This window comes from Pseudorasbora parva, chromosome 10 (assembly GCF_024679245.1).
Source record: "Pseudorasbora parva isolate DD20220531a chromosome 10, ASM2467924v1, whole genome shotgun sequence".
NCBI classification, from domain to species: domain Eukaryota; kingdom Metazoa; phylum Chordata; class Actinopteri; order Cypriniformes; family Gobionidae; genus Pseudorasbora; species Pseudorasbora parva.
This window is the reverse complement of record NC_090181.1, coordinates 12,799,954-12,817,377: the sequence shown is the minus strand read 5'-3', so window position 1 is coordinate 12,817,377 and position 17,424 is coordinate 12,799,954. Positions and strand designations below refer to the sequence as shown.

General features: G+C 28.0%; 1 protein-coding gene across 1 annotated transcript in view; it reads left to right on the top strand.

Annotated features, from left to right (window-relative positions):
• Positions 1-17,424, top strand: part of coch (coagulation factor C homolog, cochlin (Limulus polyphemus)) — a 37,668-nt gene that overhangs the window by 8,910 nt on the left and 11,334 nt on the right. Inside the window, exons 2-10 of the mRNA XM_067454541.1 lie at positions 3,654-3,843; positions 4,255-4,303; positions 4,396-4,440; positions 4,912-5,068; positions 5,161-5,294; positions 5,766-5,834; positions 5,906-5,965; positions 6,057-6,204; positions 6,287-6,390. Coding sequence (XP_067310642.1) covers positions 4,270-4,303; positions 4,396-4,440; positions 4,912-5,068; positions 5,161-5,294; positions 5,766-5,834; positions 5,906-5,965; positions 6,057-6,204; positions 6,287-6,390 — 751 coding nt within the window. The 5' untranslated portion in view covers positions 3,654-3,843; positions 4,255-4,269. The remainder of the gene's footprint in view (positions 1-3,653; positions 3,844-4,254; positions 4,304-4,395; positions 4,441-4,911; positions 5,069-5,160; positions 5,295-5,765; positions 5,835-5,905; positions 5,966-6,056; positions 6,205-6,286; positions 6,391-17,424) is intronic.

Genomic DNA, 17,424 nt, shown 5'->3' with positions numbered 1-17,424 from the left:
GCCTACATTTGGAAACACTTTTTCTGTGGTGTATTCACAATGTCCAACATCTCCTAAACTAGAAACCTAATATTATGCTCTCTCTTATAGTAGTAGTAATCATGAACTATCATATTTTCTGGTTAATGTTTCCAACATAGAGAATGAAATCTTTTTTTTATTATTATTTTTTATTTTGGGAAATAAATTTCTCTTTTCAGCAGACAAATCTGGGCTCGACTCTACACAGCATTAGCCAAGGCTAATATTTGTGTAGGTGAAGACGGTCGCCTAAATGAGACATCCATCGAAGTATTAGACAGTTACTACTATTTATAGGGAGTGGAGTGGTAGTCTATGCATTCTTGGATGAAAGCTGTGGATCTCCCATGAAGTCTCACATTGTGTGAAACGTGACAGCGCGATGCTGGCCTTGGAAGAAACATGTGTGTCACTTTGCTTTAATTCAGTACTTTTCATCTGACTGCACAAAGCCAGAGGAGTCAAGCCAACTTTTCCATATGACCATCAGCTGCCCCAATGAGAACAAACTGTAATACCAAGTCACAGCAAATCATCACCTGCTTAACCTACTATAACAAAACACATTCTGTTACGTAAAGGAGCACACTGTTTTACCATTCAAAAGTTTGGGTTCAGTTAGGTTTTTTTGTGTGTGAAAAATGTATGCTCAACAAATAAAGTAAAAACATTTGTATGTGAAATATTATTACAATTTTAAATAGCAGTTTCTTATTTAATACATTTAAAAATATGATTTATTTCTGTAATGCAAAGCTGAATTTTTAGCAGTCATTACCCCAGGCTTCAGTGTTACATGATCCCTCAGAAATATATCATGAAGATTCGCTGCTCATTAAACTTTACTTTTTTATTATTTTTTTGTTTTGTTTTTTGAAAATCGTATAGAAAGTTTGTATAGAAAGTTCAGAAGAACGGCATTATTTGCAATAGAAATATATAATGTTAACGTTACTGCTCCTTTTGAACAATCTAATGTGTCCTTGCTGAAAATAATCAAATATTGTATCATTTATAATATACATTTAACACACACACACACACACACACACACACACACACACACACACACACACACACACACACACACACACACACACACACACACACACACACACACACACACACACACACACACACACGGCCTAAAACTACACCTGTCAAAGGCCAGCTAGAGACTTCAGAAAATTTACCAGCCAAAAGTATTTTTTACAGCCTTGACACAAATGTGAAAATTCACAATTCTGTATTTATATAAATGAAATACACAGTGCTCTTTGGGCAGGTCTAATAGTTTTCAGGTATCGAAATTTAACAAAGTATGCTAATAGAATAAATAACACTGAATAGTCTTCATATCCTTTTTAAAGTTCAAGAGCAGTGAGCATTTTATTTATTTATTTATTTATTTTTGCTTTGTCCTTTGTTGTTTGATTAACATTAAAAACGCAGCCAGTAGCATGATGTTAGGAGCCTGTCACTTTAAGACTGAATGCGTTTTGTGTTTGCATCCAAATATGAGTGTATTCACTTAACGTAGCCAAGCCAACCATGTTTACTAGGATTCTCGCTGAAACTTCATTTTGAATTTTGAATGAAGAGGCATGAAAGTTTTTAGGGAGCGGATTATCTTCGGGTGATAAAACACAGCACTTGATTGGTAAAGCTGAAACTGAGCACTGATCCGTCAACTGCTATACTATGGAGGATACTATGATTGACTGGAAATTAAGACGTACTGCCTTAAACACAGCCACAGTTCTCATAGTTTTCATTTTTTTTTTTTTTAGAAAATTCAATAAGGTCAAAATACATTTTCAGTCACAAATAAAAAATGAGAAGCACCCTTGGTGTTCCGTGATGTCATCACCACACACAGATTGATCTGTCATGTCTGTCAACTCTTCAACTTTAAACCAATCAGTGCCAAGCTCCGCCCACTGCCTGTTGATTGGCTTCTGTGAAATGTCCTCTATTATTATGTAAAAAATCTTTGGGAAAATCGTGCTTTGGAAATGCATAATTCGTCAAATAGGCGTCATTCGTAAATGCAGCCTATTATTATGAAAAACGTCTTTTTGAAAAAGCACATTAAATAATGAAAAAAAATATTTTTAAACATAAAAAATGTGGAAGAGGTAATTGTGAAATATATTAAACAATTTAATGTAATTTAAAATAATAAATAGATACATTTATTTATTGAATTATTGAATTATATTCATTATTGAATTATTAAATCAAGCAATTAATTATTTAATTAATTATTTAATTATTTCAGAATAAACTGGTCCATTTAATTGTTGTTTTATTGAATTCATTATTTATTGAATTATTTCATTTAGAGTAATTTGGTCCTCCATACTACAGAGCCTCATCAGGTTTGTTCTTGTCATAACATTGCATTTGTTAGAATTAAAAATAAATAAATAATTGTTACCGGCCAATAGCAGCTGACAAAATTAATCATTAAAAAAATTAAATGATTAATTTATGTTGTATTTTGGAAAGAATTGTTTATATTAATAGATACAATTATTAACATATAATGTTGAATTAGTTAATACCTTAATGGTGACCACCTGACTGTGTCTTTGTTTACTTAAAGTAGGCCTACCAGCCCAGCCTTTCTTGTTTCTTTTTGGCAAAACATCAGTACGCTTCTTTAACCGCTGGAATTTAATCATGAATGGTTTTCAATTAACCAAGATTTACTTGATATGGAAGTTCACACTCTGGTTGAGAGACTTAATGTTTTCACCATGACCTTCCCAAGAATTTTCTCCTGAAAGACCGCTTTAGCGTGACATGGACTTTGTGTGCTGTGAAATATTTATTAATTGAGACATTGGGACAGTTCCCAGTTGTTACAATGAGCAGTTGTTCAAAGAGGATTGAGTATCATTCCTTGAGAGGTTTTTTTTTTGTCTGTCACACTGAATAAGCACCTTGTCGCACACTATGTACTCTTACAAACTTCCACAGCACTTAATCAGTAAATGCCAATGAGTTGTGAGATGCCACAGTAAACATGGACCTATCATATTCCTGTTTGCTGCCAGGATTAAACCCAGAAATGGTCCACAGTACATGGAGAAGAAAATATCTCTTTGAAAACAGGACGGTGTCATGCTAATGCACTCAATTGCCCTTTCGCATACTAAGCGCTGTCTACGCTGAAAATGAATACAATTTATGGACAATTTACAATTTTTGCTGCACGTTCAGGAGATGTTTTCATTCTTACAACCACAGTGAAGCAAATATATAAGTGTTCTGAAAGAGACTTGGGATAAAAGCATCTGTCAAGACTTAACACATTGGCTGATTAGTCTCTCTTCTATTTGGTCTTCTCAGTGTTCTGTCAGCCCCAGGCCATTTGGGGTGATATTGTGTGTTTAGATTATATTTATCATCTCATTAGCCTCAAGGTACATTTTGACTCTCAGGGCCTAATCATGACTTTTAGACTGGATGGTCATGTGTTGTTTATTCTCCTGGTTGTAGCTCTCTGTTTCTTTACAAACCAACTCTGACTTTTTTAGTCAACTATATGGGTTAGACTGTGTTAAAGCATGTTGCTATATTAAATGGTGGAAAAGCAGGAGAATTTAAAACAATGTCCTTTTCAGGTGGTTTGGATGCAAGGCCCGCCTCTTGTGATGTCAGCAGAGAATCATTGGGGTTTTCGGGGACATTATTTAAAGGACTAGCTCTTTCCTCAATATTCAGACACCTCTGGAATATCATCCATAACGGAATTACACATTTTTTTTCTATAAAGCTTTTAAGGCTGAAGAAACGTCATCCTACACAATATCTGTAAGTTGGATTTAATCTTCATAGTTTGATGATTTTTGGCTGTTTAATGGATTTTAATAGTGATAATTTTAATAATCCAGATATGCATCTTTTTTTTTTCTTTTCCATTCTGTCTCTCTCTTTCTACTTCATTCTGTGAGTGGATTAACTGAAGTATGCAGCTCCAAAGGAGCTGTTTGTGATGGATGTGTCTGGGGAGATTAAATTTTTCCTGGATCATATCTGATCTCACTTCTGTATGCCAAATCAATTTTACACACCTAGATAAAAGACAAAAATAAAGAGAAATGTAAAAGCCTTAGAAGGTTTAGTATTTTTTTTTTTTTTATTTAGATAAAAAAAAAAGTTAATAACAGAATGGGGTGAAGTTCATTCATTGTTGTCTGGTATAATGTTCTTTTGTCTCTACAGATATCTTCATTAACCATGTCGATGTGGTTTGCTGTACTTCATGTATTAGGTAGGCGATTCATTTTGTTCGAAGTGACTTGATACTGAACACCTCCAATGCTATTCTGATTAATCGTCATTTTTTTCTGTTTCTTTTTACAGGTATTCTGTCTTTGAGCTATTGCACTTTTGGAGCAGAATTAAATGGTCAGTAACTTTTTTCATACACCTTTCCCCCACAACTATTTTCATACTAAATACAAATGGATTTATTTTCGTGGAATTTATTTCAAAGTAAATGAATTCTAACTTTCGATTTCACTTGATTAAAAAAAAAAAGTTCCACAAAATTTTTATAAACTCTGACAAACATGTACTTTTTTACATTTACGTTTATGCATTTAGCAGACTCTTTTATACAAAGCGACTTACAACTCAAGAGTACAGGAAGCGATCTGTCAAGAAGAGGCAAAGAAACGCAAAAAGTGCCCTACTACTACTCAGTAATACTACTCAGAGTAGCAAAAACCAAAAAAAAAATTATTATTACTAACTTATTAATTTATTTTGATCAATATCTAAGACACTATAGCTTATGGAATAGATTTACTTTTTGAGTTTAATGTGTTTGTTTTATTTGATAAGTAAATAACCATTTTATGTGTTATACATGGTTAGTTCCAACACCAATTAGCTGTGGAACTCGTGCGGTGGATCTACCAGACGCCCGTCAGCTGGTGCTCTGCCCAGCAAACTGCACCCTGTGGAGTCTGTCAGTGTTTGGTTCTGGAGTATATGCTTCAATTTCCAGCATATGTGGAGCAGCAATACACAGGTACAATCACAGAAGTAATGATAAAGATACTGACATGCGAGACTTGCGTAAGAAACCACAAAAGCAAAGAACATTTTTTTTATGTCATACAGAGGAATCATAAGTCTATCTGGTGGACCTGTGGAGGTTCACGGACTGCAAGGGAGGACAAACTACCTCAGCTCTTACGCTCATGGTGTCCAGTCTCAGTCGCTGTCACAATGGAGTTCATCTTTCACTGTGGCAAGTGAGTGGAGACAATTACCATTTGCATTATTACAAATGCCTGTCTGTTTTGATTTAAAATGTGTAGATTTGGTTACAGACGCAAGCAATGTAGTAGTTCACCGCACTCTGCGGAATAATATAATATAATTATGTAAAATAATTTATCATATATTAATTGAATTATATTAACAACAATGGGTTATATTGTTAATATTATTATAATTAACAATTATAGCAATAACATTTGAATTAGTGTAATCATAATATAATACGTTTTTCATGATGAACTTTCACTTCTAAACATAAAAAAGATGTGGTACTATTTATTCTCAGTAAGTATAACTAGGACATAACTTTAGAAAATTTCGCTCAGTTAGACTATATAAATAATATAGTGTATACAATTATGCAGAATATAAAAATGAACTAAAGTCCTTTTAGACTATCAGTAAAGGTTTGTCAGGTTAAATGTATTGTTATTTTGTCTCAGGAACAATTAGTTTGCCGCTGGAAGTGTCCAGCCAAACCAGCAGTTCTGCCACAGTAGCATCTGGAGCAGGTAACAAGTGTTTAGATAACTGGAGATCATATATATATGTAGTCTACACTGAGCATTCCTTCTTCTCCCAGGTGCCAAGAAACCAGTCAAAAAACCTGTAAAGAAGCCTCCTCCAACAACGGCAAACAGAGGTCTGTATGACCTGATTTAACATTCTAACTTTAAATTGTCAGTCAAAGTACCGTGACATGCATGTACTGTTTAAATGTGACCTTGTTCCAGATTGCCCAGTCGATATGGCTTTGCTGCTGGATAGCAGCTACAACATTGGACAGCGGCGGTTCAACCTGCAGAAGAGCTTTATCAGTAAGCTTGCCACCATGCTGAAGGTTGGATCACCAGGTCCTCATGTAGGAGTGGTGCAAACCAGGTGATCTGCGCACGTCATTTATCACATTTAATGTTTTTTCTTTGTCAGTAAGTAGCCTAAAATTGCATGTTTTTCTTTCCAGTGAGACGCCTCGAACTGAATTCTACTTGTCAAACTATACGACAGCCAAAGATGTGACTTTTGCCATAAAAGAGATCCCGTACATTGGGGGCAATACAAATACAGGTTTATAACTTTCCCTTCAACACACATTTCATATGAATGATTTGGTGAAATCTAGCTCAAATCAATGCCATCCCTTTTTTTTGGAAAAGTAGAAGAAAACCAAATTTCCATTTAAACAGACTTCTCTCTGGTGACTGATGCTGGACTTCTTAAATCATTTAGTCTGATATCGCTTTTATTCAACTGTTCAATAAAAAAGAAGTTAATACTGAGGAGCTTACAATTTAGACCATGTTTTCAGCTACTTTACTCTGTCAACTAAAATAAAACGGTGGCTGAATCTGAAATTGCCCCCTAAACCCGCAATCACTATTCCCTAATACAGTTTACTTGAAGAAGAAAATGAAAATGAGCTGTTGACTTTATGTCGGCTGTACACTCATTATTGCAGTGCAATGTGGGATAGGATGAGTGCACTTTATAACGTCCACTATGGTTTCAGATACCACTACAAATGGCTGCACTACAAACGGGGGGAAATTATTCAATTATCACATGAAGTCAAAATAAAAAAATACACAATTACAACAGTGTATACTATTATATAAAAGTGAATTTATTCAATTATACCATAAAGTCAAAATGGACAAAAATTCACAATTACCACAGTGTATACTATTACATAAAAGTTAAATTATTCAATTATCCCATGAAGTCAAAATGGACAAAAATACAAAATTACGACAGTGTATACTATTACATAAAATTGAAATTATTCAGTTATCCCATGAAGTCAAAAAGGACAAAAATTTAAAATTACGACAGTGTATACTATTACATAAAAGTGGAAATAATTTAATTATTACATGAAGTCAAAATGAAAAAAATCACAATTACAACAGTGTATACTATTATATAAAAGTGAATTTATTCAATTATCCCATGAAGTCAAAATGGACAAAAATTCTAAATTACGACAGTGTATACTATTACATAAAAGTGGAAATTATTCAATTATCACATAAAGTCAAAATGGACAAATATTCAAAATGGACAAAAATTCAAAATTACGACAGTGTATATACTATTACATAAAAGTGGAAATTATTCAATTATCACATAAAGTCAAAATGGACAAATATTCAAAATGGACAAAAATTCAAAATTACGACAGTGTATACTATTACATAAAAGTGAAATTATTCAATTATCACATACAATTCAAAATGGATAAAAAAATCACAATTATGACAGAGTATACTATTACATAAAAGTGGAATTTATTCAGTTATACCATAAAGTCAAAATTGACAAATATTCAATATGGACAAAAATTCTAAATTACGACAGTGTATACTTTTACATAAAAGTGAAATTATTCAATTATCCCATGAAGTCAAAATGGACAAAAATTCAAAATGGACAAAAATTCTAAATTACGACAGTGTATACTATTACATAAAAGTGGTATTCAATTATCACATGAAGTCAAAATGGAGAAAAAAAAATACGACAGTGTATACTATTACATAAAAGTGTTATTTATTCAATTATCACATAAAGTCAAAATGGACAAAAATTCTAAATTACGACAGTGTATACTATTACATAAAAGTGAAATTATTCAATTATCACATACAATTCCAAATGGATAAAAAACAACAACAAATTATGACAGTGTATACTATTACATAAAAGTGGAATTTATTCAATTATACCATAAAGTCAAAATTGACAAATATTCAAAATGGTCAAAAATTCTAAATTACGACAGTGTATACTATTACATAAAAGTGGAATTTATTAAATTATACCATAAAGTCAAAATTGACAAAATATTCAATATGGACAAAAATTCTAATTTACGACATTGTATACTATTACATAAAAGTGAAATTATTCAATTATCCCATGAAGTCAAAATGGACAAAAATTCAAAATGGACAAAAATTCTAATTTACGACATTGTATACTATTACATAAAAGTGAAATTATTCAATTATCCCATGAAGTCAAAATGGTCAAATATTCAAAATGGACAAAAATTCTAAATTACGACAGTGTATACTATTACATAAAAGTGGTATTCAATTATCACATAAAGTCAAAATGGAGAAAAAAAAATACGACAGTGTATACTATTACATAAAAGTGTTATTTATTCAATTATCACATAAAGTCAAAATGGACAAAAATTCTAAATTACGACACTGTATACTATTACATAAAAGTGAAATTATTCAATTATCACATACAATTCCAAATGGATAAAAAAAAAACAAATTATGACAGTGTATACTATTACATAAAAGTGGAATTTATTCAATTATACCATAAAGTCAAAATTGACAAATATTCAAAATGGTCAAAAATTCTAAATTACGACAGTGTATACTATTACATAAAAGTGGAATTTATTAAATTATACCATAAAGTCAAAATTGACAAAATATTCAATATGGACAAAAATTCTAATTTACGACATTGTATACTATTACATAAAAGTGAAATTATTCAATTTTCCCATGAAGTCAAAATGGACAAAAATTCAAAATGGACAAAAATTCTAAATTACGACAGTGTATACTATTACATAAAAGTGAAATTATTCAATAATCCCATGAAGTCAAAATGGTCAAATATTCAAAATGGACAAAAATTCTAAATTACGACAGTGTATACTATTACATAAAAGTGAAATTATTCAATTATCACATACAATTCAAAATGGATTAAAAATCACAATTATGACAGTGTATACTATTACATAAAAGTGAAATTATTCAATTATCACATACAATTCCAAATGGATAAAAAAATCACAATTATGACAGTGTATACTATTACACAAAAGTGTTATTTATTCAATTATCACATAAAGTCAAAATGGACAAAAATTCTAAATTACGACAGTGTATACTATTACATAAAAGTGAAATTATTCAATTATCACATACAATTCCAAATGGATAAAAAAAATCACAATTATGACAGTGTATACTATTACATAAAAGTGGCATTTATTAAATTATACCATAAAGTCAAAATTGACAAAATATTCAATATGGACAAAAATTCTAAATTACGACAGTGTATACTATTACATAAAAGTGGAAATTATTCAATTATCACAAAGTCAAAATGGACAAAAATTCAAAATTATGACAGTGTATACTATTACATAAAAGTGGAATTTATTCAATTATCACATAAAGTCAAAATGGACAAAAATTCAAAATGGACAAAAATTCAAAATTACGACAGTGTATACTATTACATAAAATTGGAATTTATTAAATTATCACATAAAGTCAAAATGGACAAATATTCAAAATTACGACAGTGTATACTATTACATAAAAGTGGAATTTATTCAATTATCACGAAGTCAAAATGGACAAAAATTCTAAATTACGACAGTGTATACTATTACATAAAAGTGAAATTATTCAATTATCACATACAATTCAAAATGGATAAAAATCACAATTATGACAGTGTATACTATTACATAAAAGTGAAATTATTCAGTAATCCCATGAAGTCAAAATGAACAAAAATTCTAAATTACGACAGTGTATACTATTACATAAAAGTGGAATTTATTCAATTATCACATAAAGTCAAAATGGACAAAAATTCAAAATTACGATAGTGTATACTATTACATAAAAGTGGAATTTATTCAATTATCCCATAAAGTCAAAATGGACAAATATTCAAAATGGACAAAAATTCTAAATTACGACAGTGTATACTATTACATAAAAGGAAATTATTCAATTATCCCATGAAGTCAAAATGGACAAAAATTAAAAATGGACAAAAATTAAAAATTACGACAGTGTATACTATTACATAAAAGTGAATTTATTCAATTATCACATAAAGTCAAAATGGACAAAAATTCAAAATGGACAAAAATTCTAAATTACGACAGTGTATACTATTACATAAAAGTGAAATTATTCAATTATCACATACAATTCAAAATGGATAAAAATCACAATTAGGACAGTGTATACTATTACATAAAAGTGAAATTATTCAGTAATCCCATGAAGTCAAAATGAACAAAAATTCTAAATTACGACAGTGTATACTATTACATAAAAGTGGAATTTATTCAATTATCACATAAAGTCAAAATGGACAAAAATTCAAAATTACGATAGTGTATACTATTACATAAAAGTGGAATTTATTCAATTATCCCATAAAGTCAAAATGGACAAATATTCAAAATGGACAAAAATTCTAAATTACGACAGTGTATACTATTACATAAAAGGAAATTATTCAATTATCCCATGAAGTCAAAATGGACAAAAATTCAAAATGGACAAAAATTAAAAATTACGACAGTGTATGCTATTACATAAAAGTGAATTTATTCAATTATCACATAAAGTCAAAATGGACAAAAATTCAAAATGGACAAAAATTCAAAATTATGACAGTGTATACTATTACATAAAATTGGAATTTATTAAATTATCACAAAGTCAAAATGGACAAATGTTCAAAATTACGACAGTGTATACTATTACATAAAAGTGAAATTATTCAATTATAACATACAATTCAAAATGGATTAAAAAATCACAATTATGACAGTGTATACTATTACATAAAAGTGAAATTATTCAATTATCACATACAATTCCAAATGGATAAAAAAATCACAATTATGACAGTGTATACTATTACATAAAAGTGAAATTATTCAATTATCCCATGAAGTCAAAATGGACAAAAATTCAAAATGGATAAAAATTCAAAATTACAACAGTGTATACTATTACATAAAAGGAAATTATTCAATTATGCCATGAAGTCAAAATGGACAAAAATTTAAAATGGACAAAAATTATCCCATAAATAATCCCATAAATTCAAAATTGACAAAATATCTTAATTACGACAGTGTATACTATTACTTAAAAGTAGAAATTATTTAATTATCACAAAGTCAAAATGGACAAAAATTCTAAATTACGACAGTGTATACTATTACATAAAAGTGGAATTTATTCAATTATCACAAAGTCAAAGTGGACAAAAATTCTAAATTACAACAGTGTATACTATTACATAAAAGTGAAATTATTCAATTATCACATACAATTCAAAATGGACAAAAATTCAAAATTACGACAGTGTATACTATTACATAAAATTGGAATTTATTCAATTATCACAAAGTCAAAATGGACAAAAATTCAAAATTACGAGAGTGTATACCATTACATAAAAGTGGAATTTATTCAATTATCACAAAGTCAAAATGAACAAAAGTTCTAAATTATGACAGTGTATACTATTACATAAAAGTGGAATTTATTCAATTATCACAAAGTCAAAATGGACAAAAATTCTAAATTACGACAGTGTATACTATTACATAAAAGTGGAATTTATTCAATTATCACAAAGTCAAAATTGACAAAAATTCTAAATTACGACAGTGTATACTATTAAATAAAAGTGAAATTATTCAATTATCACATACAATTCAAAATGGATAAAAAAAATCACAATTATGACAGTGTATACTATTACATAAAAGTGGAAATTATTCAATTATACCATAAAGTCAAAATTGACAAATATTCAAAATGGACAAAAATTCTAAATTACGACAGTGTATACTATTACATAAAAGTGAAAATATTCAATTATCCCATGAAGTCAAAATGGACAAAAATTCAAAATGGACAAAAATTCAAAATTACGACAGTGTATACTATTACATAAAAGTGGAAATTATTCAATTATCACATAAAGTCAAAATGGACAAAAATTTAAAAAAATTATGACAGTGTATACTATTACATAAAAGTGGAATTTATTCAATTATCACATAAAGTCAAAATGGACAAAAATTCAAAATGGACAAAAATTCAAAATTACGACAGTGTATACTATTACATAAAAGTGGAATTTATTCAATTATCACGAAGTCAAAATGGACAAAAATTCTAAATTACGTCAGTGTATACTATTACATAAAAGTGGAATTTATTCAATTATCACATAAAGTCAAAATGGACAAAAATTTAAAAAAATTATGACAGTGTATACTATTACATAAAAGTGGAATTTATTCAATTATCACATAAAGTCAAAATGGACAAAAATTCAAAATGGAAAATAATTCAAAATTACGACAGTGTATACTATTACATAAAAGTGAAATTATTCAGTAATCCCAAGAAGTCAAAATGAACAAAAATTCTAAATTAACACAGTGTTTACTATTACATAAAAGTGAAATTTATTCAATTATCACATAAAGTCAAAATGGACAAAAATTCAAAATTACGACAGTGTATACTATTACATAAAAGTGGAATTTATTCAATTATCCCATAAAGTCAAAATGGACAAATATTCAAAATGGACAAAAATTCTAAATTACGACAGTGTATACTATTACATAAAAGGAAATTATTCAATTATCCCATGAAGTCAAAATGGACAAAAATTCAAAATGGACAAAAATTAAAAATTAAGACAGTGTATACTATTACATAAAATTGGAATTTATTAAATTATCACAAAGTCAAAATGGACAAATATTCAAAATTACGACAGTGTATACTATTACATAAAAGTGAAATTATTCAATAATCCCATGAAGTCAAAATGGACAAAAATTCAAAATGGACAAAAATTCAAAACTACGACAGTGTATACTATTACATAAAAGTGGAAATTATTCAATATCACAAAGTCAAAATGGACAAAAATTCAAAATTACGACTGTGTATACTATTACATAAAAGTGAAATTATTCAATTATCACATACAATTCCAAATGGATAAAAAAATCACAATTATGACAGTGTATACTATTACATAAAAGTGAAATTATTCAATTATCCCATAAAGTCAAAATGGACAAAAATTCAAAATGGATAAAAATTCAAAATTACGACAGTGTATACTATTACATAAAAGGAAATTATTAAATTATGCCATGAAGTCAAAATGGACAAAAATTCAAAATGGACAAAAATTATCCCATAAATAATCCCATAAATTCAAAATTGACAAAAATTCTAAATTACGACAGTGTATACTATTACTTAAAAGTGGAAGTTATTCAATTATCACAAAGTTGAAACGGACAAATTTCTAAATTACGAAAGTATATACTATTACATAAAAGTGGAATTTATTCAATTATCACAAAGTCAAAGTGGACAAAAATTCTAAATTACGACAGTGTATTCTATTACATAAAATTGGAATTTATTCAATTATCACATAAAGGCAAAATGGACAAAAATTCAAAATTACGACAGTGTATACCATTACATAAAAGTGGAATTTATTCAATTATCACAAAGTCAAAATGAACAAAAGTTCTAAATTACGACAGTGTATACTATTACATAAAAGTGGGATTTATTCAATTATCACAAAGTCAAAATGGACAAAAATTCTAAATTATGACAGTGTATACTATTACATAAAAGTGAAATTATTCAATTATCACATACAATTCCAAATGGATAAAAAAATCACAATTATGACAGTGTATACTATTACATAAAAGTGAAATTATTCAATTATCCCATAAAGTCAAAATGGACAAAAATTCAAAATGGATAAAAATTCAAAATTACGACAGTGTATACTATTACATAAAAGGAAATTATTCAATTATGCCATGAAGTCAAAATGGACAAAAATTCAAAATGGACAAAAATTATCCCATAAATAATCCCATAAATTCAAAATTGACAAAAATTCTAAATTACGACAGTGTATACTATTACTTAAAAGTGGAAGTTATTCAATTATCACAAAGTCGAAATGGACAAATTTCTAAATTACGAAAGTATATACTATTACATAAAAGTGGAATTTATTCAATTATCACAAAGTCAAAGTGGACAAAAATTCTAAATTACGACAGTGTATACTATTACATAAAAGTGGAATTTATTCAATTATCACAAAGTCAAAATGAACAAAAGTTCTAAATTACGACAGTGTATACTATTACATAAAAGTGAAATTATTCAATTATCACATACAATTCCAAATGGATTTTAAAAAATCACAATTATGACAGTGTATACTATTACATAAAAGTGAAATTATTCAATTATCCCATGAAGTCAAAATGGTCAAATATTCATAATGGACAAAAATTCTAAATTACGACGGTGTATACTATTACATAAAAGTGGAATTTATTCAATTATCAAAAAGTCAAAATGGACAAAAATTCTAAATTACGACAGTGTATACTATTACATAAAAGTGGAATTTATTCAATTATCACAAAGTCAAAATTGACAAATATTCAAAATGGACAAAAATTCTAAATTACGACAGTGTATACTATTACATAAAAGTGAAATTATTCAATAATCCCATGAAGTCAAAATGGTCAAATATTCAAAATGGACAAAAATTCAAAATGGACAAAAATTCTAAATTACGACAGTGTATACTATTACATAAAAGTGAAATTATTCAATAATCCCATGAAGTCAAAATGGTCAAATATTCAAAATGGACAAAAATTCAATATTACGACAGTGTATACTATTACATAAAAGTGGAATTTATTCAATTATCCCATGAAGTCAAAATGGACAAAAATTCAAAATGGACAAAAATTCAAAATTACGACAGTGCATACTATTACATAAAAGTGGAATTCATTAAATTATCACAAAGTCAAAATAGACAAAAGTTCACAATTATGACAGTGTTTACTATTACATAAAAGTGGAATTTATTCAATTATCACATAAAGTCAAAATTGACAAATATTCAAAATGGACAAAAATTCAAAATTACGACAGTGTATACTATTACATAATAGTGAAATTATTCAATAATCCCATGAAGTAAAAATGGTCAAATATTCAAAATGGACAAAAATTCAAAATGGACAAAAATTCAAAATTACGACAGTGTATACTATTACATAAAAGTGAAATTATTCAATAATCCCATGAAGTCAAAATGGTCAAATATTCATAATGGACAAAAATTCAAAATTACGACAGTGTATACTATTACATAAAAGTGGAATTTATTCAATAATCCCATGAAGTCAAAATGGTCAAATATTCAAAATGGACAAAAATTCTAAATTACGACAGTGTATACTATTACATAAAAGTGGAATTTATTCAATTATCACAAAGTCAAAATGGACAAAAATTCTAAATGGACAAAATTCAAAATTGCGACAGTGTATACTATTACATAAAAGTGAAATTATTCAATTATGCCATGAAGTCAAAATGGACAAAAATTCAAAATTACGACAGTGTATACTATTACATGAAAGTGAAATTATTCAATAATCCCATGAAGTCAAAATGGTCAAATATTCAAAATGGACAAAAATTCTAAATTACGACAGTGTATACTATTACATAAAAGTGGAATTTATTCAATTATCACAAAGTCAAAATGGACAAAAATTCACAATTATGACAGTGTATACTATTACATAAAAGTGGAATTTATTCAATTATCACATAAAGTCAAAATTGACAAATATTCAAAATGGACAAAAATTCTAAATTACGACAGTGTATACTATTACATAAAAGTGAAATTATTCAATAATCCCATGAAGTCAAAATGGTAAAATATTTAAAATGGACAAAAATTCAAAATGGACAAAAATTCACAATTATGACAGTGTATACTATTACATAAAAGTGGAATTTATTCAATTATCACAAAGTCAAAATGGACAAAAATTAAAAATTACGACAGTGTATACTATTACATAAAAGTGAAATTATTTAATTATCACATACAATTCAAAATGGATAATAAAAATCACAATTATGACAGTGTATACTATTACATAAAAGTGAAATTATTCAATAATCCCATGAAGTCAAAATGGACAAAAATTCAAAATTACGACAGTGTATACTATTACATAAAAGTATAATTTATTCAATTATCACAAAGTCAAAATGGAAAAAAATTCAAAATGGACAAAATTCAAAATTACGACAGTGTATGCTATTACATAAAAGTGAAATTATTCAATTATGCCATGAAGTCAAAATGGACAAAAATTCAAAATGGACAAAAATTATCCCATAAATAATCCCATAAATTCAAAATTGACAAAAATTCAAAATGGACAAAAATTCTAAAATACGACTGTGTATACTATTACATAAAAGTGAAATTCAATTATCACATACAATTCAAAATGGATTAAAAAAATCACAATTACGACAGTGTATACTATTACATAAAAGTGGAATTTATTCAATTATACCATTAAGTCAAAATTGACAAATATTCAAAATGGACAAAAATTCAAAATTACGACAGTGTATACTATTACATAAAAGTGGAATTTATTCAATTATCACAAAGTCAAAATGGACAAAAATTCAAAATGGACAAAAATTCAAAATTACGACAGTGTATACTATTACATAAAAGTGAAATTATTCAATAATCCCATGAAGTCAAAATGGTCAAATATTCAAAATGGACAAAAATTCTAAATTATGACAGTGTATACTATTACATAAAAGTGAAATTCAATTATCACATACAATTCAAAATAGATTAAAAAAATCACAATTACGACAGTGTATACTATTACATAAAAGTGGAATTTATTCAATTATACCATAAAGTCAAAATTGATAAATATTCAAAATGGACAAAAATTCTAAATTACGACAGTGTATACTATTACATAAAAGTGAAATTATTCAATAATCCCATGAAGTCAAAATGGTCAAATATTCAAAATGGACAAAAATTCTAAATTACGACAGTGTATACTATTACATAAAAGTGGAATTTATTCAATTATACCATAAAGTCAAAATTGATAAATATTCAAAATGGACAAAAATTCTAAATTACGACAGTGTATACTATTACATAAAAGTGGAATTTATTCAATTATCACAAAGTCAAAATGGACACAACTTCTAAATTACGACAGTGTATACTATTACATAAAAGTGGAAATTATTATATTATCACAAAGTCAAAATGGACAAAAATTCAAAATTACGACAGTGTATACTATTACATAAAAGTGGAATTTATTCAATTATCACAATGTAT